We start from the raw sequence: 23,099 nt of genomic DNA, 5'->3' as shown, positions 1-23,099 counted from the left end.
CTTGGCAAAAGCTCCTGGCTCTTGGCTTCAACCTAGTCCAGCCCTGGCACTTACACACACCTGGGAGTGAACTAGCAGATTCTCTCTCTCTCTCCCTTGCAGATTCTCTCTCTCTCTCTCTCCGCCCACCACTCCTTCTGTAACTCTGATTTTCAAATAAATAAATAAATCTCTAAAAAATAAAAGATCAATCTTTTATGGAGAAAGGCACTTTAGAATTGATCTTTAGTGGATCAAAACATATCCTGTCATTGGGAGGCACCTCATTAGGAGTATAACCTGAGAGTAACCTGTAGCAAGTGGGAAACAGGCATTTTGGACTGACAAGAGGAGGAGGGAAATACAAACAGAAAGTGCTTGCTATTTTGTCTTCACGTAATATGTCAACCTAGGGTCATCACACCAGTAAAATTTTCTTTGCTGCCACCCTGGTTCTGAATGGAAATGAAATATATTATTTTCTGTTCCTTTGATTGGAAAAAGTGCTGGACATTACGAACTATGCTTTGATGAGTGGCCAAAGCATACACGTTTGCCTGTCAAAGTCATTCAAATTAAAGACATGTAGGTTTCCTGAGAGAGAAGATGGCCGAAAAGGAAGCACCAGGAACTCGTCCCCCGCCTGGACAGTAACTATAATGGCAGGGTCTGGCTGATATAACTGTTTGGGAACTCCGGAGTCCACAGAAGGCTTGCATCTTGCAGGTGAAACCTTCCAGTAAACTGAGGTTAATTTTGGTCCATTCAGGTCTGAGCACAACAGCAGCTGCCCTTGGGCAGGCAACTGTGCCCGTGTTCCTGGAGCAACCTGCATGCAGCTTGAAGGATGCAAAGTAGGCAAAAGGGGCCTTGCCCTCCAAATACTGAGAACGTGTGTTCTGACTACTGCCCGCCGTTCTGATCACAGGTGGGCAGCTGCTCCTGACTGCACCTCCCCCACTACCACAACCCCTCCTTTCCTGCCAGCTGGAGGGACTTCCGGGGGATTGAAAGGGTCAGGGTCTATTTGTTTCCTCTCATTTTTCTCTTCTTCCCTTTTTGGGAGCTACACATTAAAGACCAGAACATTCAAAAATAATTGCAAATATAAGGAAAAATTACAAAGTGACTGTACGTGCCCAGAAAAGAGTTCAAGTGCAGAAAAGACCTGAGGAGACCTTAGATTTACACCTCAGACTTCTCCTTGACCACCCACAACTATGTGTACACACACACACACACACACACACGTGCACACACTAACAACAAAAAGCAAACCACAGAGAAAAGAGAGAATCTGATTTCCAGACCAACCCCATTATGAGACTCAAGCATCTAGTTTTCAGCAGAAAGTCACAAGGCATACAAAGCAACAGGAAAGTATAATCCATTCAAAGGAAAAAATTTTAAGAATAGAAACTGTCTTAGAAAAAGACTTGATAGCAGATCTGCTATACAACAATATTAAAATGGTCTTAAAGAAGCTCAGAGAACTAAAGGAAAATGTAGATGAAGTCAATAAAATATTTTGAACAAAATGTAAGTAACAATAAAGTGAGAGAAACACTAAAAAAAAAGCCCAAAAAATTAGAGAGCTGAAAAATTCACTAAAAGGATTTAAAGGCAGATTTGATCAGCCAAGAATCAGTGACCTTGAAGGCAGGGCAATGAAAGTGACCAAGTCTGAGGAACAGAAAGAAGAGTGGAGAAAAGTGAACACAGCTTAAGGAACTCGTGGACACCAACAAGCAGAACAGAAGAGAGAGAAAAAAGCTGGGAGAATTTTTTAAAAATAACATTTCTGGAAAATTCCTAAATGTGATGGAAGACATGAATAGAAACATAGAAGAAACTCAACTAACTCGAAGAGACACCAAGACACGTTGTAATCAAACTTTCAAAAACCAAAAACAAGGAAACTTGAAAGCAGCAAAAAGAAGTGATTTATCATTGAAATTAAAGGAACCTTCAGTAAGATAAAATATGCGCCTGCAGCGCCGGCACTCCAGGTTCTAGTCCCAGTTGGGGCGCCAGTTCTGTCCCGGTTGCTCCTCTTCCAGTCTAGCTCTCTGCTGGACCTTTCTGTCTCTCTCTCACTAACTCTGCCTGTCAAAAAAAAAAAAGATAAAATATGAAGAACATCGGCAACTTTGGAGGCCAGAAGGCAGCAAGCCAATACGTTCAAAATGCTAAAAGAAAAAACAAAACAAAATAAATTGTCAACAAAGAATCTAATAGCTGGCAGAACTGCCCTTCAAAAGTGGAGGAGAAACTAAGATATTCCCGGATACAAGCTGAGAGAGCCAGACCTACCTTGTAAGAAATGCTTAAGTGGGCCCTGCAAAGTGAACTGAGCAAACACTAGACGGAAAGCTGCAGTCACCTTTAGAATTAAAGATCTCAATCAAGGTAAATACATGGGCAACTGCAAAAGCTAGTATTATTGTAACGATGGTTTGGGACTTCACATATTCTTTTCTCCATGATTTAAGAGACAAAGATATCTTCAAAAAATTATCGGCTAGGATTGTTGTGAAAAAAGAAATTCAATGAGACTAGTTTAAATAAGAACATAGCTATATAAGGGAATAGTTTGGTCATTAAAAATAATTATATCTACAAATCAATATGGAAAAATAGCTTGAAGAGATTCTCAAGTAGAAAAAGCAAATTGTGTATGCAGAGTGATCCAACATTTTGCACTAAATATGGAAATGTATGCATATATATTCTTTTATACATATGTATGTTTTCATTCAATATTTGAACACAGAATACAAAGAAAGACATTCACAAAATTTATTCTATAACAGGTACTAGTGGTTACACTTAAAGAGTGTATCTTAGGCTGAGTTTCCAAGGAAGCAGGCCCTGTAAGTGGCTGATTGGCGTACTAGGAAACACTGATGGAAGAAGGGAGAAGTGAGACAGGCAGGAGAAGGAAGAAAATACAGGGTCTGTGACTGAGCAGTTACCACGGTGGGCAGCTGAGGCTCCGTCCCACTGGAGAGATCCAGGACACACCCCAAGGAGTGAGCCAGTCTGTCTGCCCACCTCCCACCCTGACGGTGCCTCCTGGAGACCATGACTCTCCGATCCTGGTGCCTGCTCCACAAGTGCAAGTCAGGAGAAGGCCCACGGGGTAGGCATTTGGCCTGGCAGTTAAGATGCCACTTGTAACACCTGTATCCCACGCAAACATGTCCGAGTTTGAGTCTTGATTCTGCCCCCGATTCCAGTTCCTGCTAATACCCACCCTGGGAGGCAGCCGGCGAGGACTGATCTCTCACCCGCGTGGGAGACCTGGAATGAGTTCCCTGCCCCCACCTTCATCCTGGCCCAGCTCTGCCTGGCTACTGTGGGCGTTTGAGGGAACAAATCAGTAGATGGACGCTCACTCACAGTCTGTCTCTATCCCTTTGCCTCTCAAATAAATTAAATGATTTTGTAAAAGGTAAGTTTATTCTTAAGAGAGAGGCACACAAAACAGGAATCGCAGGCCCTTGCTGCAAGTGTTGGGATGGCAAGAGCTGTGCTGAAATGTGGGCTCCATAAGACTGTCCCTTGTGACATCACTCAGTATCTCTATTTTCGGAACTGGAGAGGGAATCTTCAAAAAGTTCATGGAAAGTGTACCTTATTAAAACATTGCACATGGATTGCAAAATATTTTTGCATGAAAATACAAATAAACTTATCATTCCCTTCTTCCATGAACTCTTTTTGAAGTACCTTTATACATTAATGACATTTCAAAAATTTGGGGGGGATAATAAAAAATACCAAAACACTAGGTTTTCTAGATAAAGGGGAAACCCTTACAGTTAAGGCAGAGTGTGTGCCAGGAGGCCAGGGACCTCTGCTCAGGCAAAGACAGCTGCCACAGAGGCCGGCTGAGCCCAGGCCGCCTGGCGTGCCAGGGACGTGAACTCAGGCAAAGAGACAGCAGGACACTGTTTGGACATTTTTATTCACTGATCATAAATACAGGCTCATGAACAGGAGGGTGACCACGAGCGAGGGCTAGCACCTGGACGTGACCGACGCGGAGCGCTCATTGTCTCACCAGCACTGTCCGGAAACCGGGGGGGCGTCTCCCCCCTTTGTCGAGTGTTCGGCTCCATGGGGACCCTCCTTCTGGTGCCGCAATTTTATTCTTGGCTCATTCTCAACAATTAAAAAAATCATAAAAGATTGAGTGTTTACAAGAAAATATCAAAGAGGATAAGAAGATGTTCAGTTCTTCTTAGCGTCTAAAAGTAAAAAGGGGTGGGGGGGGCGGGGTGAGGAGATGGGAGAGGTGTCAGGGGTCTGCCTTGTTTCTTCCTTTCCCCAGGGCATTTCACGAAGCAGAACCAGGCCGGCATTAATGCTGTTTGGAGATGGGCTGCGTCTCTCTGATGAGCCACTCGAGAGCTTCCTGGCGGCCCTGCTTCTGCAGTTCCTTGCCAATCACGTCCCTGCAGGTCAGGTGGTAATTGTTGAGCCAGTCGCACTGTACAGGAAAAAAAGACAGTCATGGCATTCACCACATCTCTATCAGAAGGCTACACGGGCCACCAGCAAGGGGCCCATGTGCTGAGAGCGCAAGCTCAAGAGGAAAGATACACGAACTCCTTTCTCCCTGCTCAAGGACAAGTGATCTCCTTGTGTCTGTTTCCCTGGAAACAGATGGGCTACACGGCTTAGGGTGAAAATGTTCCCAGAATAATCCAGCACATGCGGACTGGCAATGACCGTGAAGGAACCATGGATACCTGGCGCAAGCTGTGGCTGTGGCTTCCTTGAGTGCAGAGCCACTTGGCATCAAACATTCCTCTTTTTTTTTTTTTTTTTTTTACAGGCAGAGTGGACAGTGAGAGAGAGAGACAGAGAGAAAGGCCTTCCTTTGCCGTTGGTTCACCCTCCAACGGCTGCCGCGGCCGGCGTACCACGCTGATCCGAAGGCAAGAGCCAGGTGCTTCTTCTGGTCTCCCATGGGGTGCAGGGCCCAAGGACTTGGGCCATCCTCCACTGCACTCCCTGGCCACAGCAGAGAGCTGGCCTGGAAGAGGGGCAACCGGGACAGAATCCGGCACCCCGACCAGGACTAGAACCTGGTGTGCCGGCGCCGCAAGGCGGAGGATTAGCCTAGTGAGCCGCGGCGCCGGCTAAACATTCCTCTTTACAGGACCCTGGGCATGACAGGAGAGACGGCGCAACCAGCTCTCACCAGCTCCCACCACGTGGCTTCACTCCCTCACACCTGAGCCATCCCGGGGTGGGCGGGGGAGGGATGACTAATCCCAGATGAAGAGCGGATGGACTGGTGTTTCTCTGGATTAGGCAAGGACTACCATTAAGGACACGCAGGGCTTCCTATCCAGTATCCTATTCAGTATCCACTGACAAAGCACAACCAACTAGGGGCTGCCGAGTCCGTGTGTGCCTTGTGAGTGTGGCTATCTAGATGAACCTGAAATCCCTGGTGATCAAGGCCTGGAAGTGAGCTTGACCTTCAGCTCCTCCACATAATGTGCCACATGAGGGATGAAAAGGAGAGTAAAAAGGAAAGAGACGCGGACAGGACTGGTGCCTGGGTTGGGGCTGATCCCCCAGACCTGACAGCAAAGCCTCTGTGGCTGGAAGAAGGGTGAAATCCCCCCTTGGTGGGTTGGCACAGGGACGAAGGCTGGAGTGAGGCAAGTTTTACCAGGAGGACAAGACGCCCCGGGGTGGGCAAGACCAGACACCTAGCTGCAGCAAGGCTAATGAGGTTGCTACTGCCACTGCTGTGCTAGTTATAAACGAGCCACAGGCCATTCAGGGAGGCAGGAGTGCTCAAAGGCACTGGCTTCAGGGGATACAGGCTGCATCAAGCACCAGACTCCAGTTAAGGGGTCAGGATGGGCACCTCGACCCAGAAAGGAGTGAGGGAAGACAGGTGGGATGGTGTTGTCAAGAGGCTTCGACTCAGCCTATTGGGATACTGATCTAATCCCCACGGACAAAAAGCCTAACAGCCCCACTCAGAGTTTGGGAAAAGAGAGAAGGGAGGATTGAAAGCAAGCCAGTTGCTCTGTACCAGGAGCAAGGTCAGGCAGGGATACAGGCAGACTGCCCTCCAAACAGCTCAACAGTGACAGCGGCGGTGCCAGCAGCCTGGTGCCACAGATACTCCCAAAACCCTTTTGGTTTAGGGGAATGGAGCAGCCTCAGTGGGCCCTGAGCAACATCCCAAGGCCTCAACAGTCCGCAGGTGCCTGTGCACAGCTGACTGAGGTCCTCTGCTGCCATCTGGTGACAGTGATGGGGCTGCAGACCCAATCCAAAAGCTCCCTGAAGTGACTGCTAAAAATCACCTGTCGAGGAGACAGTAAGGGGCAATGAAAAGGCATTTTAAAAGCCCAATGGACAGAGCCTTGTTGTGGATATTACTGTGCCTGCAGACAAAATGAAGCCCCAGACGTAAGCAATAAACAGGAAAGGGAACTTCTACTAAAACATAATAAATGATACTGTTCTCTGCTCACAGTGTTAAACACTGTCATCTACTATTATTTGTGGAAATGAGCTGATGACCCCAGCGTACGAAGACATTATCTGCCCTATAAGGAGCAGTTGGCCAAAATAACGGGGCAGTGAGCTGGGTATGCAAGGCACGGGTCAGGCAGATGTGATCAACGTCATGGGGTAGGTGGGGTAGACTGCGGGTCGCAGGTTAACAGAACTCTCCTACCAAGAAAGAAGATCTCATTCATCCCTCCTCATGCACAATTTCTTGGGATAAACTGAAATGTCACGGGGAGAAATGTCTCTTAGTCTTACACTTTATGTGGACAGAAAGAAATGTATGATCCTACCTGGCAGGAAGTCACACAGCCTTGGGCGTCCAAGAGGGCAAAGTGACTTGCCACCAGACCCGTGAAGCTGTGCCCAAGGGCCATTACAAAAGGCTTTCGTTCCTATGGGGCACTTAAGTGCACTTAGGTGTTCTTGTTCCCTTTCACCTAAGGCATCGCTTACGGGGAAAGAACTCTTGCCACTGAAGAGACACAGTGACACTGTGCTACTGATATGCTGAGTGTCCTGTTGTAAACCCATCTATTAACTAACAAACCAGGATCTGCAGGGCCAATTTCGGACCTCTGAGTGGGAATGTGGCTGAGGCCAGGACACTTATGGTCAAGGAGAGGTGCCCAGCATGGAGGAGAGCTAAGCAGGAAGTGGACGACCTTCCCGTCACCCACCTGCAAGCTGGAAGAAGCGGAAGAGAGGCTTCTAGCTGGGAAAACCCATTCCGCAGCTCAGGCAAACACCTCCTTAGCACAGGGGCCCTTCCGTTTAGAGCCAAGAACGAGGTACAAATGGGCCCCACTAAGGATACAGCTCTGCCTCCAAACACCCTTGAAGACTCCTGGGATGAGATCAGTGGCTGTCTCACTAGCACCATCTTTCCTTCCCAGAGCAACCCGCCATGCCTGTCCTCCTCTGGCTCCCACCAGTCACTTGCTCTGTGCTGAGACTTCTGATCCCCGCCTTGCTCTGGAATTTGGATCCCTCTGGCTCCCAGCTCCCTCCTTTGGGAACTACTTTGTCCAGTGCTAACTGCTCCTGCCCATTTCTGATCCTTATCCCTGCTCTGACCTCAGTCACCTGCCTGATCCCTCAAGCCATACCCCAGGTCCCTGTCACCTCTCCCAGCCTCATGGGCCTGGGGATCTACCCTAGGACTTGAAAGGGTTTCAATACCTGCAAAGCTGAGCTTGTTAAGTGAGCAGCATTGTGGCCTGGACTTTGCAAAGGGTTTCTTTTTTTTTTTAAAGAATGGGTAGGGAGGGATTGATGAGGGAAGGCGGGAAGCATCATTCTTCTTCTTCTTCTTCTTCTTCTTCTTTTTTTTTTTTTTTTTTTTTTGGACAGGCAGAGTAGACAGTGAGAGAGAGAGACAGAGAGAAAGATCTTCCTTTGCCGTTGGTTCACCCTCTAATGGCCACCGCAGCCGGCACACCGCGCTGATCCAATGGCAGGAGCCTGGTACTTATCCTGGTCTCCCATGGGGTGCAGGGCCCAAGCACTTGGGCCATCCTCCACTGCACTCCCTGGCCACAGCAGAGAGCTGGCCTGGAAGAGGGGCAACCGGGACAGAATCCGGTGCCCCGACCGGGACTAGAACCCGGTGTGCCGGCGCCGCAAGGAGGAGGATTAGCCTAGTGAGCCGCGGCGCTGGCCGCAAAGGGTTTCATAGCCCCAGAGTGACCACAGCACTAACAGGGAGGGGCTAGTACCCACTTTCCTTGTCTATGTGAAAACTGGGCACATAAGAGATTTTGCCTCATTTCCTTAATGTTTCATGCAACACTAGACAACAATCTGGCATGTGCAGTGGCCAAGGGGCCTCACCACCCATCTGGCTTTTTGTAGGGAAGAGGCAGGAGCCTGTTTGCTAAACAGGCCTCAGTGCAGCTATGGAAGAGCAGCGCAGATATGTCCCCCCGGGGAGCAATGGCACAGCATGCTGGTCCTCCCCACAAAACCCGACAGACACACGACAGCGCGGGAAGCGGACCGTTTACCAACAAACACAGGAAAAGCTACAGTTCCCGGAGACAGAGGACTCAGACTCAGTCGGCCAAGAACCCTAAATAAAAAAATAAGAAAACCCTCTCCCCCATTACCTCTTTGTCTGTAAGAGAATCCACATCTATCATTTTCGTCTGAATTGGAACCAAAGTTAGAGGTTCAAAGGTCAGGCTTCCCCGGTTATTGAAATTATACTGTGGGAGAAAGAAGAAAACAGGCAATTTTACTCATCTTGACCACAGTGAACCACACCATGAAGTCATTCCACCAGACATGGCCACCTCTCACAGCCAGAAGTTAAGTGGGAGCCAGGAAGTGGTCAGCTGGTCACCATTTTTAATGGGCACATGGAGCAGGTTCACAGTTGATGCCATTTTCCAAGAACTGCTACACTGGGCTCAGCAAGAGCCACACACAGGCTGCTGTGGGGCTCCCGGCAGCAGCCACAGGGCTTCTGCTGTGAGGGGAAGGAAGTGGGGCAGGGCACAGGAGTGCCAGGCGCAGGGCCATCTCTGGATTGGGTTCAAAGACTCTGCTGGGGTATAAGACTCCAACATCATTGTGTTAACAGCCATGCAGCCTACCTTACCCTAGCAAGGCCCACAGGGTGTGCATGCTGGCTCTCTGTTCACTGCAAGCCCTTTGGGACTTAGGTAAGAGGCCAGTTCCAACAACAGTGCCTTCCACAATGAAGCAGAGAGCAGATACTGCAAGTCACCTCCCTGCAGACACAGGAAGCTCCTTCCCTCCAACTGTTCATTTCCATAGTCACAGTGAGGAAGGAGAAAACAGGCCTCTCAGGTAAAGCCTGGCACCTAAAACCCTGAAGCCGCTTGGTAACACTGACATGGGAGAGGGTGAAACTCTTTTGTGTTGTCTTTGAAGTCTGACTCATGCAATATCTCAGGGTTCTTCAATTTTACTTGATAAAAATCACCTGAGACTGTGACAAAATTACAGTGTCCACACCCCTGCACTGCAGACTCTGATTCAAGATCTGAGAAGGACCTAGAAATCGCCCTTTGAACAAGCACCCTCTACAGATGGGACTTCCCGACAACAGGCCACCTGTCACAAACTCAGACTCCCAGATCATGCCAAGCAGGCACCATGAAATCCAGTTCAGTCTCCTAGTTCATCAAGGTTTCTCTTCCTGGCATTGTAAGGCAGGGGAGGAAGTCCCGAGGAAGTCCTAGACACCAGATAAAGGAGGCTCCATTGTGGCCTTAGAATTGCACACTCTCAGCGCCATAAAAACAAGTCTTAACTTTCAGCGATAAAGAATGGGAAATGTTTTTAAATAAATAAATGCATAATCAATTACCTTGGTCTTCACAGGAACCACCAAGACAACATTCTCAATGCGAATTCCAAAAGCCCCATCTTCATAATAACCTGGCTCTAAAACGAAACAAACCTCACTGTGAAACAGGGCCCACTGTAAAGACGTGCACAGAGGGGAGAAGCTTTCCCTCCCGGAGGACCACCCTGCTCCAAAGCAGAAGAAACAGGGGAAGGCCCCTTCCGCCAGGTGTGCAAGCCAGACGTGCTGGCTTCCCCAGCATGGCTACGGTGTCGCAGGCACCTGAGGTTCCCAAGCACAGGCTCCGCAGTTCCTGGAAACTGACTACAAGGTGGGGAGCGCAACAGACAGCCCACTAAATAACTCGTGGTGTATATGCATAAGACACAGTGATGCAGACACTAACTGACGCTTATAAAATTTTGCAATGACATGGGAAAGGGCAATATATTAAGAAAGCAGAATGCAGACAGTATGTTCAGCATGACCTCACTGATTAAAAAAAGACCATCTCTACCCATCTATAAAAGACTACCTGAGAGCTAATGCAGTAAAATATCAAGTCTTGTTTCTCCTGCTGCTTGGGTTGCAAGTGATTTTCATCTACTCTTTATACTGTTTCATTATTTCACTTTCTCTAAAATGAACATGCACGCATTACTTTGATAAACAGGAAAGTTTGTTAATTCAATGTGACAGCAAGGGGGAAATTACTGCCAACTTACTCTAAAATAATTTTAGAATAAGAAACGGCAAAGACCCTCCACAAAAGCTCAAGGACCCACACGTGTGCTCCAGGTGGGGGCTACCTACCGTCAGTGACGATCATGCCAGCCTCCAAGGGTTCGTCGGAGAACGTTTTATAACTGATGCCACAAGGCCCCTCGTGAACATTCAGAAAAGACCCAACACCATGTCCCGTTCCATGCAGGTAATCCAGACCAGAATCCCATAAGGCTGAACGGGCAAAGGAGTCTAGAAGGTGGCCTGAAAGACAGATGAAGAGCCACTCGATGACATCACACACTACCTTTAAGGCTGGATTATGTCAGCTCCAGAAGCTGACCCAGAATCATCTGGGCAGAAGTTCCTGGAGGGTTCAGATTGCAGCCCAGCACAAGGAAGAACTTTCTAACAATCAGAGCTCCTGAGCGGAGGACCACGCACGCAGGGTATGGACAAGGGATGGACACCCACAGTACAGGAAGGCTGCATTCAGTGGCATGGACGTCCCCTTCCTGGCTCTGGGTCCCGAAGGTTTCAGAATTAGTAAGGCAAGGTTCTAACCAGTCGGCTACAGGTGGGCAGGCATGATAGATGAGGCCCTGGGAAACGGGTACATGCCCGATCTAATCAGACTGAAGGCCCAAGTCTTGCCAGGTCCCACCGCAACGCCCCATCTACCAGTCCTCAAGCCAAGTGCTATACAGTAAGAGTCAGGCTCACATTAAAATAACCCCAACAAGGATCCCTAAAGGAGGCACTGGCCTAGCACTAGACCAATTCCCCCACTCAGGCCCTGAGCCTTCATGCCTAGTTTGCCCTCTCCTGGGAGCTTCCCACAGTGTCATCCAGCATCATACGGGCCAGGAGAGAAGTCCACAGCTGACACCAGGCCCAATCCTAAGCCAGGCTGCCTAGGAAGCCTCTGAGCTCGGCCATGGGGTCCAGGAGCCTCACTCCATGCAGCACCCCCAACCTGTCCCGACAGGGCCTGAGATGGGCTGGAGCTGACGTGGTGACAGCAGGACGTGTTCTGCTCCAAGACACAGCTGATTCCCAAACAAGAAAAAGAGGTCGCCGTGTGGCAGAAGGAACCACCTACCTTTGGTTCCAGTCGGGAAAACGGCTGCGCTCACAGCTATGTGGCCTTTAAGGACATATGTGAAGCATTCCTGCCAAAGAAAACCGGAGCGGATGAATGGCAGCAAAGACAATTTCACTCTGGCAGTTTTCTGGGAGTTCAGAAAATTTTGCCCATTAAAGTTTTTAACAACATTACAGAGAAAATCAGAAAAAAAGGAAAAAAATTAAATTTAGAAAACTTTAAAAGCCTGGCCATACACCAATGAACCCTAATAAACTAAGTAAAAAAGAACTGTCAAAGAGATGATCCCACAGGACTTGAGCATGTGGTGAACATTCGGACATATTCTAAGTTACGTGTACCCTAGAGAGACTGGGGAAAATCATTAAGACCAACTCATGATCCTGGCTAACATTTGCTGAGCGAGGCCTCTGTGCCAGACACTCCACTAAGTAGACACTGAACCCCGCACTTCACAGTGGATGCGCTATCATTAGCTCCACCCTACAGAGGGAACGAGCAGCACGCCCGGGGGACACAGATCCTAAGTGGCAGCATCTGACCTCAACATCTGGACTCCCTGCCACCATGCTGTCCTCAGGGTTATCCCCACTGCTTGCAAGACTGATGGTTGGCCCTGAGGTGCAGAGCCAGGACTTGAGCTGCACACCCCGTCAGTTCGTCTGGGGCTCTTTCCACAGCACAAAAAGTCACATCAAAGGGATCTTGAGCTTGAGGTCCAAACTCAGAAAGGTACTGGTGACCAGAAAAGGAAGGGCAAGGGACCAAGACTGAAATCTGCCCACCACATCACATAAAACCCTCTTCCGGCCGGCGCTGTGGCTCACTTGGCTAATCCTCCACCTGCAGCACGGACACCCTGGGTTCTAGTCCCAGTTGGGCACCAGCTCTCTGCTGCGGCCCAGGAAGGCAGTGGAGGATGGCCCAAGTGCTCGGGTCCCTGCACTCGCATGGGAGACCAGGAGGGGGCGCCCGGCTCCTGGCTTCAGATTGGCGCAGCGCCGGCAGTAGCAGCCATTAGGGGAGTGAACCAACGGAAGGAAGACCTTCCTCTCTGTCTCTCTCTAACTCTGCCTGTCCAAAAAAAAAAAAAAAACTCTTCTTAGGATCATCTTCCTGAAAGGGTTCCCCTGAACAGAGATTCAACCATCATCTGCTGAGTGCTTATGATCTGGGAACTCCCTGGGTTCAGGAATTCACACGAGCAGCCAGGGAGGTGGGTGCACAGCAAGGAAGATCAGAAGCTGCCTCCAGACTCCTGGTACACATTCACCCTCACAGCTCTGCTTGCCCTTTCCATCCTGTTCAAACCACAAACTGACAGCGTCTGCCACTTCAGAAAGTCCCTACAGAGTTGAGCCTGTAAGTGTTCATGCTGAACTTGAAAAAAGAAGGGGGTGGCTTTCAGAATCAAGTTCAGACACTGCTGGTAAAGCATGTATTTTACCACACCACCCCCGGCCCCAAAGAGATTTCGTGACTCAAGAAAGGCCAGAGCTATTTAAACTGGATCCTGAGCTTCCTTGACCTTAACAGAATGCTCTTAAAAATATCTCCAAATGTCTTACCCTCCAATAATTAATTAAATAAACCTCATAAAGCAGATAAGCCTGACTCCACAGTAATGAGCAATTTTATGATCCCACATCTAATTTTTATTTATTTAATCCCTTTTCATAAAAGCAATTCTCTTAAGAAAGCAGAGAGTCTCAAGTTTTTGGCTCTATCTTACCTTCTCATAGGCTGTAGGAGTTCCAAAATGCATGGTCCGGGTTACATCTGTGGTTCCATCCCTTTTCAAAAGAAAGGATAAATTAGTTTTTAGTCAAAGTAAGTTTTTCCTAAATATGAGACGAGTAAGGATGTGGAGAAATGAAAACCCTCATACACTGCTGGAGGTATGTAAAATGGTGCAATCAGTCTGTAAAGTGGTTTGCATCAAAGATTAACTATACAGTGAAGATGTTACTCAGCAATATTACTCCCATGAATACATGCTAAAGAACTGGTAACACACCCACACAAAAACTTAGATGTGGGTTTTCATAACAGTATTGTTTGTACCCCTCAAAATGTGGAAATCACCAAAATGTCCATCAGCTAAGGAACGGATAAACAAAACGGGGTACATACCGTGAAGTATTAACTCAGTAACTAAAAGAAGGGATACTTATACATGCTGCAACCTGGGTTAACCCTGAAGACACTATGATAATTGACCAAATCCAGACACAAAAAACAAGATCTTATTTGTGTCAAGTACTCAAATTAAATAAATACATATAAACAGGACTAGTTGGTGGTGGCCAGGGACTGGGGGGACAGGGAAGGGGAATGATGGCTACCAGTATGGACTTTCCTCTGAGGATGACAAAAATGTCCTAGAACCAAGGGTAATGGTTGCAAAATGCTGTGAAGATGCAAATAAAAAACATTATAACCCATCAAGTAGGTACATTTTATCTCAATAAAAATTATTATATCAGGGGGCCGGTGCTGTGGCATAGTGGGTTAAAGCCCTGGCCTGAAGCGCCAGCATCCCATATGGGCGCCAGTTCTAGTCCCGGCTGCTCCTCTTGCGATCCAGCTCTCTGCTATGGCCTGGGAAAACACTAGAAGATGGCCCAAGTCCTTGGGCCCCAGCACCCACGTGGGAGACCCGGAAAAAGCTCCTGGCTCCTGGCTTCGGATCGGCACAGCTCTGGCCGTTGCAGCCACCTGGGGAGTGAACCAGCACATGGAAGACCTCTCTGTCTCTACCTCTCTCTGTAAATCTTTCAAATAAATCTTAAAAAAAAAAGAAAGAATTATTTAAAAAAAAAATTATTATATTGGGGCTGGCGTTGTGGCACAGAGGATACAGCCATCGCCTGCAATGCCAACATCCCATTTGGGCACTGTTTCATGTCCCAGCTGCTCCACTTATGATCCAGCTCCCTGCTAACATGCCTGGGAAAAGCAGCAGAAGATGGCCCAAGAGCTTGGGCCCTGTACCCACGTGGGAGACCCGAATCACGTTCCCAGCTCCTGGCTTCAGCCTGGCTCAGCCCTGGCCTTTGTGGCCATTTGGGGAATGAATCAGCAGATAGAAGATCTCTATCTCTGCTTCTCTGTAGCTCTGACTTTCAAATAAATAAATAAATCCCTTTTTAAAACAGGCCTTGCTAGTGCTCTCTCAGAATAGATGAGTCTCACTTCTTCTCATAGGTTCTAAATCCAGACACAACCAAACCTTACATTCTCCTCTAAGAAACCATTCTAGAGGGGATGACTGAGAAAGCGAGAAGGCACAAAGAAGGAAATTCAGAGAAATGCAGGGGGAGTCCACATTTCTCATTCATTCATTCAAAATTAATCTTTACTTCATTAGGCCTTGGGGCAGCTACAAACACAGGGAGCTGGCAGGCAGCTGATGGGCTGGGGTAGAAAACTTGCCAATATTTCTAAAAATTCGCTTCATGTCATTATTATACGGGACTTTAACAACTTCCAGTCAAAGACTAAATAGTTCTATCAAACAGTCTTTTGTGGGGACAGAGTCAACAACTAGGCCATGTCAACTAGGTAAAAATACAGAGCACACACAGGACAATTCCAACAGCGGTCAACAGTGCAGAAAGAGGTTCCCAGCTGGGAACTCTCCGTCAGAGCACACGTGTCCACCTGCTCAACTGCCTTGAGTCTGTGGAGTCAAGTTCACTTACTTGTATTGAGCACCCGAGTCAATGAGGTATACTTCATCCAGGGACAAGGTCCTATTCGTCTCAGGGACTGGCCTAACAAAGTTAATTAAAAATTTATTCCACAAATGGAAACATCTGAAGAATCTGGGAGGAGGGCATATAAGAGTTTTTTGTACTATTTTTGTAACTTTGTCTGAAATTATATCAAAATTAAAAGTTACCCAATAAAGTACTTATTCCAACTAACTTTCAACTTCTACTACAGAACCCACTGAATTTCTCTACCTAACCAGAGAAAAAAATTGAAGAGAAGGAAGACTAACACATTCCTCAATACCTACCTTTGTGTCTAGAACAAAATGGTAATCAAGAGATAATTTTAAAAGCCACAGAAATAAGAACTGATGCAGGCAACAGGACCAAGCTAGAGACACGGGAACCGGGCATGGCAGCAGCCTGCAGTCTCCACAGCCTCACTGGTCTCTGCGAGTCCCAGCGCCTCCTTCACTCCTGGCCCCATCCTGTGCCTCCCCGCTCTTATTTCCAAGGCCACCAGACAGGCAGAGAGTGAATGTCTGGATTCCAGAGACAAACTAAAGGGATTTCGCTAAGAACAGGAGTGAATCGCGATGCACTAATGCTGAAGCACTTTTTTCAAAATGAACAGGAGGTACTTTTTTTAAAGCAATGCACTTTCCCCACACCATTTTCTAGATACTATCACTGCACTGAGAACTATCCAAACAGCTGAGAGCATCCAAGTCCCTGCTCTGTCCTTCATTTCCGGTACCACCCCCACTTCAGAAGTAAAGCACCAGTTGGCACACAAGCTGAGCAATTAACACTCAACCAGACACCGGCCCAGCCTCCAGTGTCCTGCCTCTAAGCAGGCTTCCAAGAACCCTAATGAAGAAATGACAAGGGAAAAGCAAATCTCTCCTCCTTTGGTTTGAAACTATCAAATATTTTTATTATATGCAAAATACTAGGATAGTCTCTAGCCAGGAAAGCCATCATTTACTTTCACCGTGAGACAAAAACCAAAATTTCTTTGATATTTTTATGTCAGAACAGAGATATTAATGGGAGAGAACTGCACTGTCACAACTGTGACTGTCTCCCACACACAGCTTCAAAAGCTGCCCTGAGACTATTAAAGAAGAGGGAAATTTGTGTGCAAGAACATCACAGAGAGACAAAGTGTTCCCTTCAGCATCGTGCAGATCACAGATGAGGAAACACGGGGCACAGAATGCCCAACACAAAGCAAAACTCTTTGAGCTAGGTGAAGTTGAAGCTGAAGTCCAACGGCCAAGCCTAAGTACACTGCCTATCATCTCCACGGGCAGATCTGCCAGTCCTAACCTATCAGCGCCCCCCTTGTCCCAGACTCCAGGGAGTCTCTGATCTGCGGATCCACAGCCCAGTGCAGACCAGGTAGTAAAACATCTCACCGTCCAGGAGGCCAGGCCCCCCGGGGGCGGGGGCGGGGGGGGGGGGGCGCCTGAATACCTCTACCCAAAACAGGCTGCCCCACAACCCACTGGCAAGCTTCTTGGGTATGGAGGAGATGGAGCTCACAAGACACATGGAGAGAAAGAATTCAGTCGCTCAAGGGCAATGAATAGTTTCTGTAGCCTCCAAAGAGAAGAAGGAAATCCTTTTGGCCACATTGTGGGGAATGTCAATGCCATACTGAGCCTAAAAGCAGGCTCCTGCAAGGCAGAGGCGGGGGACCTGGAGGGAATAAGGGAAAGTAAGACCTCCAAGGTCTGATGTCCCCTAACTGTGGGAGGTGGGCGTAGGGGCCTCTGGTAAAATAATGCATCTCCCCTGCTCAGGCTCCTGTGCAGAAACAGCAGCAAGGCAGGCCACGTGCTCCTCCGCATGCCTTACGCGTAGTGAATGATGGCGCCGTTGGGTCCCGCACTGGAAATCGTAGGGAAGCTCAGATCCACGAAGTCAGCCTGCTGCCTGGAACAGAGACACAGACAGCGGAGCGGCTTAGAGGTTTTTACTGTGCAGAGAATCAGTGTCCTTCCAGGCTCATTTCACTTGCCAGGGCAATCGGCACCAGGCTCACCAGGCCCACGGGTCCTCCAAATGGCCCCTTACCTGCGAAACTCCTCGGCTTTGTCAGCAGCTGAGATCTCCGTCACGCCACCTTTGGGAACCTACGAGAACACTGCTTATAAATCATCTGGCGAGAGAACGTCACGCATGCCTCCCACACGTCAGAGGAGGTATGCTAAAAGCTTCCTTTTCCTCACATCCTGTATCTCAGCTGTGCAGTCTACAGGACACAGCTCGTCTTCAAGGGAGGAATTTTCAAAGGCTCTCACGCAAGTCATCTCAAGTAATTTTAATTTATTTATTTCATCTATTTAATTTTTAATTTATTTAATCTATTTAATTTTTCACTCAACTCTTCTGCCTCAGCTCTCATATCCTCTAACCTCACAAATCTTAATGAACCTTCGTTTAAAAACCGCAAAGCTTCCCCTCCTGGGAAATCAGTCTAAGAAAATTATCCTGCAGAAATAAAAAAGAAAAGCCAGAGTTATTATTGCAGGGCTACTGATGAAATTAAGAAAATTTTTTTAGAAATTTAAATATTCGAAAATAGAAGAATGGGTAAATAAGTGAGTCCAGCTACCAGACTCAGCCCGTCCACATCTGGACCTGTGGTGAGGCCTCAGAGCACATGGGAGACACTCTTCACTGCAGTTCTCAGTGAATAAAATAAACAAAATGCAAAACTGTGTCTGTACCCTGAGAGACATGAAGAAATAATTTACATTCTGAAAAACGATTTACATAAATGAGAACAATAGCCAGAAGGAAGTACATGGTAGAAAAAAGTTACATTGATAGGAGTACGGACATTTTGTTTACCCAATTAAACAGTTGTTTATATAATGTAATATTTAAAGGAAACATGATATTGTTTAATAATAGCACAAAGAAACCACCCTCTTGTCAATTACAGGTAGTAGTAGGGTAAGAAAACTAATGGCCAAGAGCCAATTTAATGTAAACAGTTTTTATGTAAAAGCTTTATGGCTGAAAGTTCAAAGTGCTCAAAAATCTTTTCCTCCTAACACAATTAGATTGCCTATCACAATTTTATAAGAGCCATTTTTCCTTATAATAAAACTCCACTTAGCTATAATTTCCCAACCCAAAAATGGATCCGCTCTGATGTAGAATTTCTTTCTTCCTCCTTATCACTATACTTTCCACAATTAAGGAATTTTTTTAACACATGCACCAAATTTCCAGAAAGAACTACTAAGAGAGAACATGAAAATTAGATCAAGACCTCAGAGCACAGAGGATGCCACAGTTGGAATCACTGTGGATTCCTGAATGAACACTGCAATTACCAACCTCTTTCTCCAGCCAGTTGAAGAGTTCACAGAGGGCAACAGCATCTTTAATCTGTGCAAACAATACAGACATGTTCAGCAGTTATTTCTGAAGATCAGATGGCCACGTTCAGAGCCTAGTCCTAACGGGACCCCACGAAGGCTGCAGCTATGGAGCCCCACTCTCAGCAAGCAGGGTTTTACATGTGGGCATTCCCGGGGAGCCAGTTTGCAACAATTCCCACTAACAGGGAAAGGGCTCTTCTGCTCTTCAGCAGCTCCGGCACAACCCCAAAGGGCCCCACCTAGAGCACGGTAGCGCCCCACAGGGACAGGAAAGTCAGGTTAAGCTTTCTAGAACCACTTTTGCCTTGAAACACAACCTGGACCTTTAAGGAGGCTCCGCTGTCATCAACTGTCACGGTCACCTGCACAAGCATCACCAGGATCCCTTATGCTTGCTGAAGATCTAATCCACTGAGTGCCTTTTCCACTCTCTTACCAACTCTGGAAGGCCAGGTGACTCAGAGACCCCAGCCTTGTGCAGGCCCAGGCCACACAGCAGGTGAAGCAGCTGGGCCCTCCACCTACTTCACACCCCGTCTTGCGCAAAGCGTGCTCTACTCACGTGAGCACGCCTCATGCCTTCGGACTCGGCTGAGTTCTTCACAGCTTTGGCGATGCAGATCGGGGTGTAAGGCATACAGCAGCGATGATCCTGGAGGCAAAGGGCAGAGCAATGGGGTGGGAACTCAAGCCTGCCCCACCCACCCTGGACTAAGGCAAGCACCTCTTGGCACAGCCAATTGCGCTTGAGACAAATTATACAAAGAATTCCCACGCAGGCCCCTCCCAGCTGACCCCTGCGGCCTGAAATCGTGCCCTTTTGATTGATGAAAGGGGCTTGCACGCATGGCGAAAGAGTAAGTTCCTCAAACAAGGTCTCTCTCTCCCTCTCCTCCATTCCCACCCCTGAGCTCTCTGCGACTGCCAGCCACCAGCAAGACATCGCTTTCCAAGCCTCTGCGGTTGTGGTCAGAGTTCACTAACTGCTCAAGGCCTGACTGAAATAACCCCGCTCTAACTGCACAAAGGGGGCTTTTAGCCTGGTCTGGGGCGCACATGGCCTGTGAAGGAGGCCTCCCAGCCCCAGGGGTCACATCGCAACTACTGCTAAGGGTCTGATCTTAAAGAGGTGGGGAAGACCCTTCCCAATTGGAGAGCAAACTCAAGTTTAGCCTAGAGTGGTGAGAGAAAGGGGCCCTCTGCACACCTGGCACTTGCCCAGCACTTCTAAAAGGTCTTTCACTCTCTTCACTCTTCTTTCTCTCTCTCTCTCTCTCTCTCTTTCTCACACACACACACACACACACACCCCTCTCATGAAACAGAGAAGGCACAAGTGATCCTCACTTGAGTGGCTTGCTGGAAGTCACTCACACCGTGGCAATGCCAGGGGTGCAATAGCCAGCCAGGTCTGGAGATCCAGGCCTGGACTCTTCCCAAAAGGGCCCACTGCAAGGCGGAGAAGGCAGGAACCGCTAAGTTTCTCAAAGGCCACTTGGCAGCCAGAAGCCCAGAGGACAGCCGGGGGGGGGGGAGGTTCCATCAAAAGAGGCAGGGAGGCCAGCGCCGCGGCTCACTAGGCTAATCCTCCGCCTGTGGCATCGGCACCCCGGGTTCTAGTTCCGGTTGGGGCGCCAGTTCTGTCCCAGTTGCTCCTCTTCCAGTCCAGCTCCCTGCTGTGGCCCGGGAGTGCAGTGGAGGACCCTGCACCCATATGGGAGACCAGGAGGACGCACCTGGCTCCTGGCTTCAGATCGGCGCAGCACGCTGGCCGTAGCGGCCATTTGGGGGGGTGAACCAACGGAAAAGGAAGACCTTTCTGTCTCTCTTTCTCTTACTGTCTAACTCTGCCTGTCAAAAAAAAAAAGAGGCAGGGGTTCAGTCCTGCCCAGAGGACGCTAATTTAAAGCATACAACAGGTGTCAGCTGCTTAACATCACCCAGCAGGGGCTCAGTAAAGGGCAAAGCTGTCACTGTCCTTTGATCTCTGACAAATGCCTGACTTCCCAGCCTCAAGTCTCTGGACTTCAGAATGTGGTGGGGTGGGAGTGGGGGAACGGGGTCAACGGAACTGGTGCCCAGCTTTCAGGCATTCTCATCGCTCCTGCACAGCTGCTAACTGGTTTGATTCTTCTCTACCACGCACTGAAAGCTGTTACACACACTTAAATAAACCTGAGTATTAATGGTGCCGCCTAGGACCGGGCCTCATGGTACCCTCAGGAAAACACAGAACTCCTAAGCCGGCTCCAGCGCTCAGGGTTCAGCCCGGGAGAGGAGCTGCCGGAACAGCCTGGGCTTTGAAGCAGAGTGAGAGTGATGCCAGAGCTGGGAAGGGGCCCACAGGTTTTCCGGGGCCAGCGTGGGGCCACCAACCTTGGGGATGGCCTCGCTCACGGCATAGCTGGCCTTGTCACTGATCCACACCTTCTCCCGCGGCGACAGCTCGGCACACAGGGTCCTGAGCTCACTCAGGATGGACTTGTAGGGAAGCACCTGGATTCTGTACTCGGCCTCCAGGCCCAGGTCGAGAAGCAGGTGCTCCTTCACACTGGGGGCGTCTATGCGGTCCCCATCGATGAAGAGCCTGCAGAGGGGCCACAGAGAGGGGGTGACAGAGGCAGCGGGCACCTGAGTGAGAGACACATGACACATCGGCCTCTACCTTCTGCCTACCCAGACCAAGCAGCTGTCCCTTCCTCCCACCCCTTTCCCAAATCCTGCTCTCAGAACCAGGTTCCCTGCCCTGGGACTGCTGCCACTGTCTACCCCGTTCCCCACGCCAGAATCCCAAATCCTGCTCTCCAAACTGGGTTCCCCGTCCTGGGAGTACTACCACTGTCTACCCCGTTCCCCACGCCGGAATCCCAAATCCTGCTCTCCAAACTGGGTTCCCCGTCCTGGGAGTACTACCACTGTCTACCCCGTTCCCCACGCCGGAATCCCAAATCCTGCTCTCCAAACTGGGTTCCCCGTCCTGGGAGTACTACCACTGTCTACCCCGTTCCCCACGCCGGAATCCCAAATCCTGCTCTCCAAACTGGGTTCCCCGTCCTGGGAGTGCTGCCACTGTCTACCCCGTTCCCCACGCTGGAATCCCAAATCCTGCTCTCTGAACCGGGTTCCCCGTCCTGGGAGTGCTGCCACTGTCTACCCCGTTCCCCCCGCCGGATCCCAGGCATCTTCTTCTCCATGCTCCTCCTTCCTTCCATTAGGAACTGGGGGCCGAGACCCCACGTCTCTACCACATCTGTCCAGCTGTCTGCAGCCTCACCCAGTCACCACACGGGCTCAGGCCACCACCACCTCTCACCTGCGTTTGCGTCACCACTCCCAAGACTCGCCTCATGCATCCTATTTTTCACAATCATGACATTCTTTATCATTTACCAGCCTAGTGTGTGGTTCTCTCTGGAAAATTCCCTCTAGCTCCCTGGCATCCTGAGGTCAAGCACCCAAGCTCCTGGGCCTGGGGCCTTTCTTTGCTCACTTTCTGGCCTCACACTCTGTGCTCCACCCACACGGAACCACTCCAGGTCCTCCCCACACCCACTGGCTCTCTTCCCCTCAGGGCCCCTGATGATGCTGTTCCCCCTGCTGCGACCCCACTCCTCCCTCGTCCTCAGCCCGCCATGCACCCAGCCGACTCACTTATCCTCAGTCTTTATTTCAGTATTACTTGCTCCGAGGCCCCTCTGAACCCCAGGGCCAGGCTATCCCCATCATGTGGCACCTACACCCATCCTATTGACAGGTAGGGACCCATGTATGTGCCCTGGGGAAAAGGGACATTCATCTGCCAGATCTAACCTGGGTCCTGTCTGTGCCTTCAACCCAGCACCTAATACAGGACCCCAGCATGTGGCAGGCACTCAGAGACATGTTGTCTGAAGGAAGAAAGACATCTGAATCGAACGGCAATGGCAGGGACGCCACAAGCTATGTTCGGGAAAGATACACTGGAAATTCTACAAAGCACCATTTGGGGGTTTCCCACAGAATTTCTCACCTTCAAAATGACGAGGCTTCTATGTTTGCACTGTGGACCCAGAATTACTTAACTGAGCCATCTACCCTTCACGCTACTTGCTAGCTTGGAGTCAAATGCAAGGCCTGAACCAGACAACATAGCAAGAACTCCACGAACTAAGCTTCGTCCTCATAGCCTCGCCTATTTGTTAATCCCATAGGACAAAGACACTCTCACAGGTTGCCAAGCATTTGGGGGGTTAAAAGAGAGGCCAGATACAAATAGATTCCTACTGGAAAGGACAATAAGGGAAAGGGAAAGGGGCAGGACAAAGGAAGCG

General features: G+C 49.0%; 1 protein-coding gene across 15 annotated transcripts in view; it reads right to left on the bottom strand.

Moving 5' to 3' along the window:
- Positions 1 to 3,930: 3,930 nt before the first annotated feature.
- XPNPEP1 (X-prolyl aminopeptidase 1) overlaps positions 3,931 to 23,099 on the bottom strand; it is a 63,489-nt gene continuing 44,320 nt past the window's right edge. For all 15 annotated transcript variants that reach the window (XM_089314055.1, XM_070057254.2, XM_089314058.1 and 12 more), the window contains 12 exons: positions 21,166 to 21,376; positions 19,352 to 19,441; positions 18,746 to 18,796; positions 17,471 to 17,529; positions 17,252 to 17,329; positions 15,377 to 15,448; positions 13,405 to 13,465; positions 11,670 to 11,739; positions 10,658 to 10,831; positions 9,866 to 9,942; positions 8,637 to 8,735; positions 3,931 to 4,474 (listed from right to left, as the gene is read on the bottom strand). In XM_089314055.1, the coding sequence (XP_089170181.1) occupies positions 4,346 to 4,474; positions 8,637 to 8,735; positions 9,866 to 9,942; positions 10,658 to 10,831; positions 11,670 to 11,739; positions 13,405 to 13,465; positions 15,377 to 15,448; positions 17,252 to 17,329; positions 17,471 to 17,529; positions 18,746 to 18,796; positions 19,352 to 19,441; positions 21,166 to 21,376 (1,171 nt within the window). In that variant the 3' untranslated portion in view covers positions 3,931 to 4,345. The remainder of the gene's footprint in view (positions 4,475 to 8,636; positions 8,736 to 9,865; positions 9,943 to 10,657; positions 10,832 to 11,669; positions 11,740 to 13,404; positions 13,466 to 15,376; positions 15,449 to 17,251; positions 17,330 to 17,470; positions 17,530 to 18,745; positions 18,797 to 19,351; positions 19,442 to 21,165; positions 21,377 to 23,099) is intronic.

Source organism: Oryctolagus cuniculus, chromosome 15 (genome assembly GCF_051225735.1).
Source record: "Oryctolagus cuniculus isolate XC-2025 breed Fujian yellow rabbit chromosome 15, ASM5122573v1, whole genome shotgun sequence".
Lineage (NCBI taxonomy): Eukaryota > Metazoa > Chordata > Mammalia > Lagomorpha > Leporidae > Oryctolagus > Oryctolagus cuniculus.
Note: the sequence above shows the minus strand (reverse complement) of the source record. Positions and strands in the feature narration are given on the sequence as shown.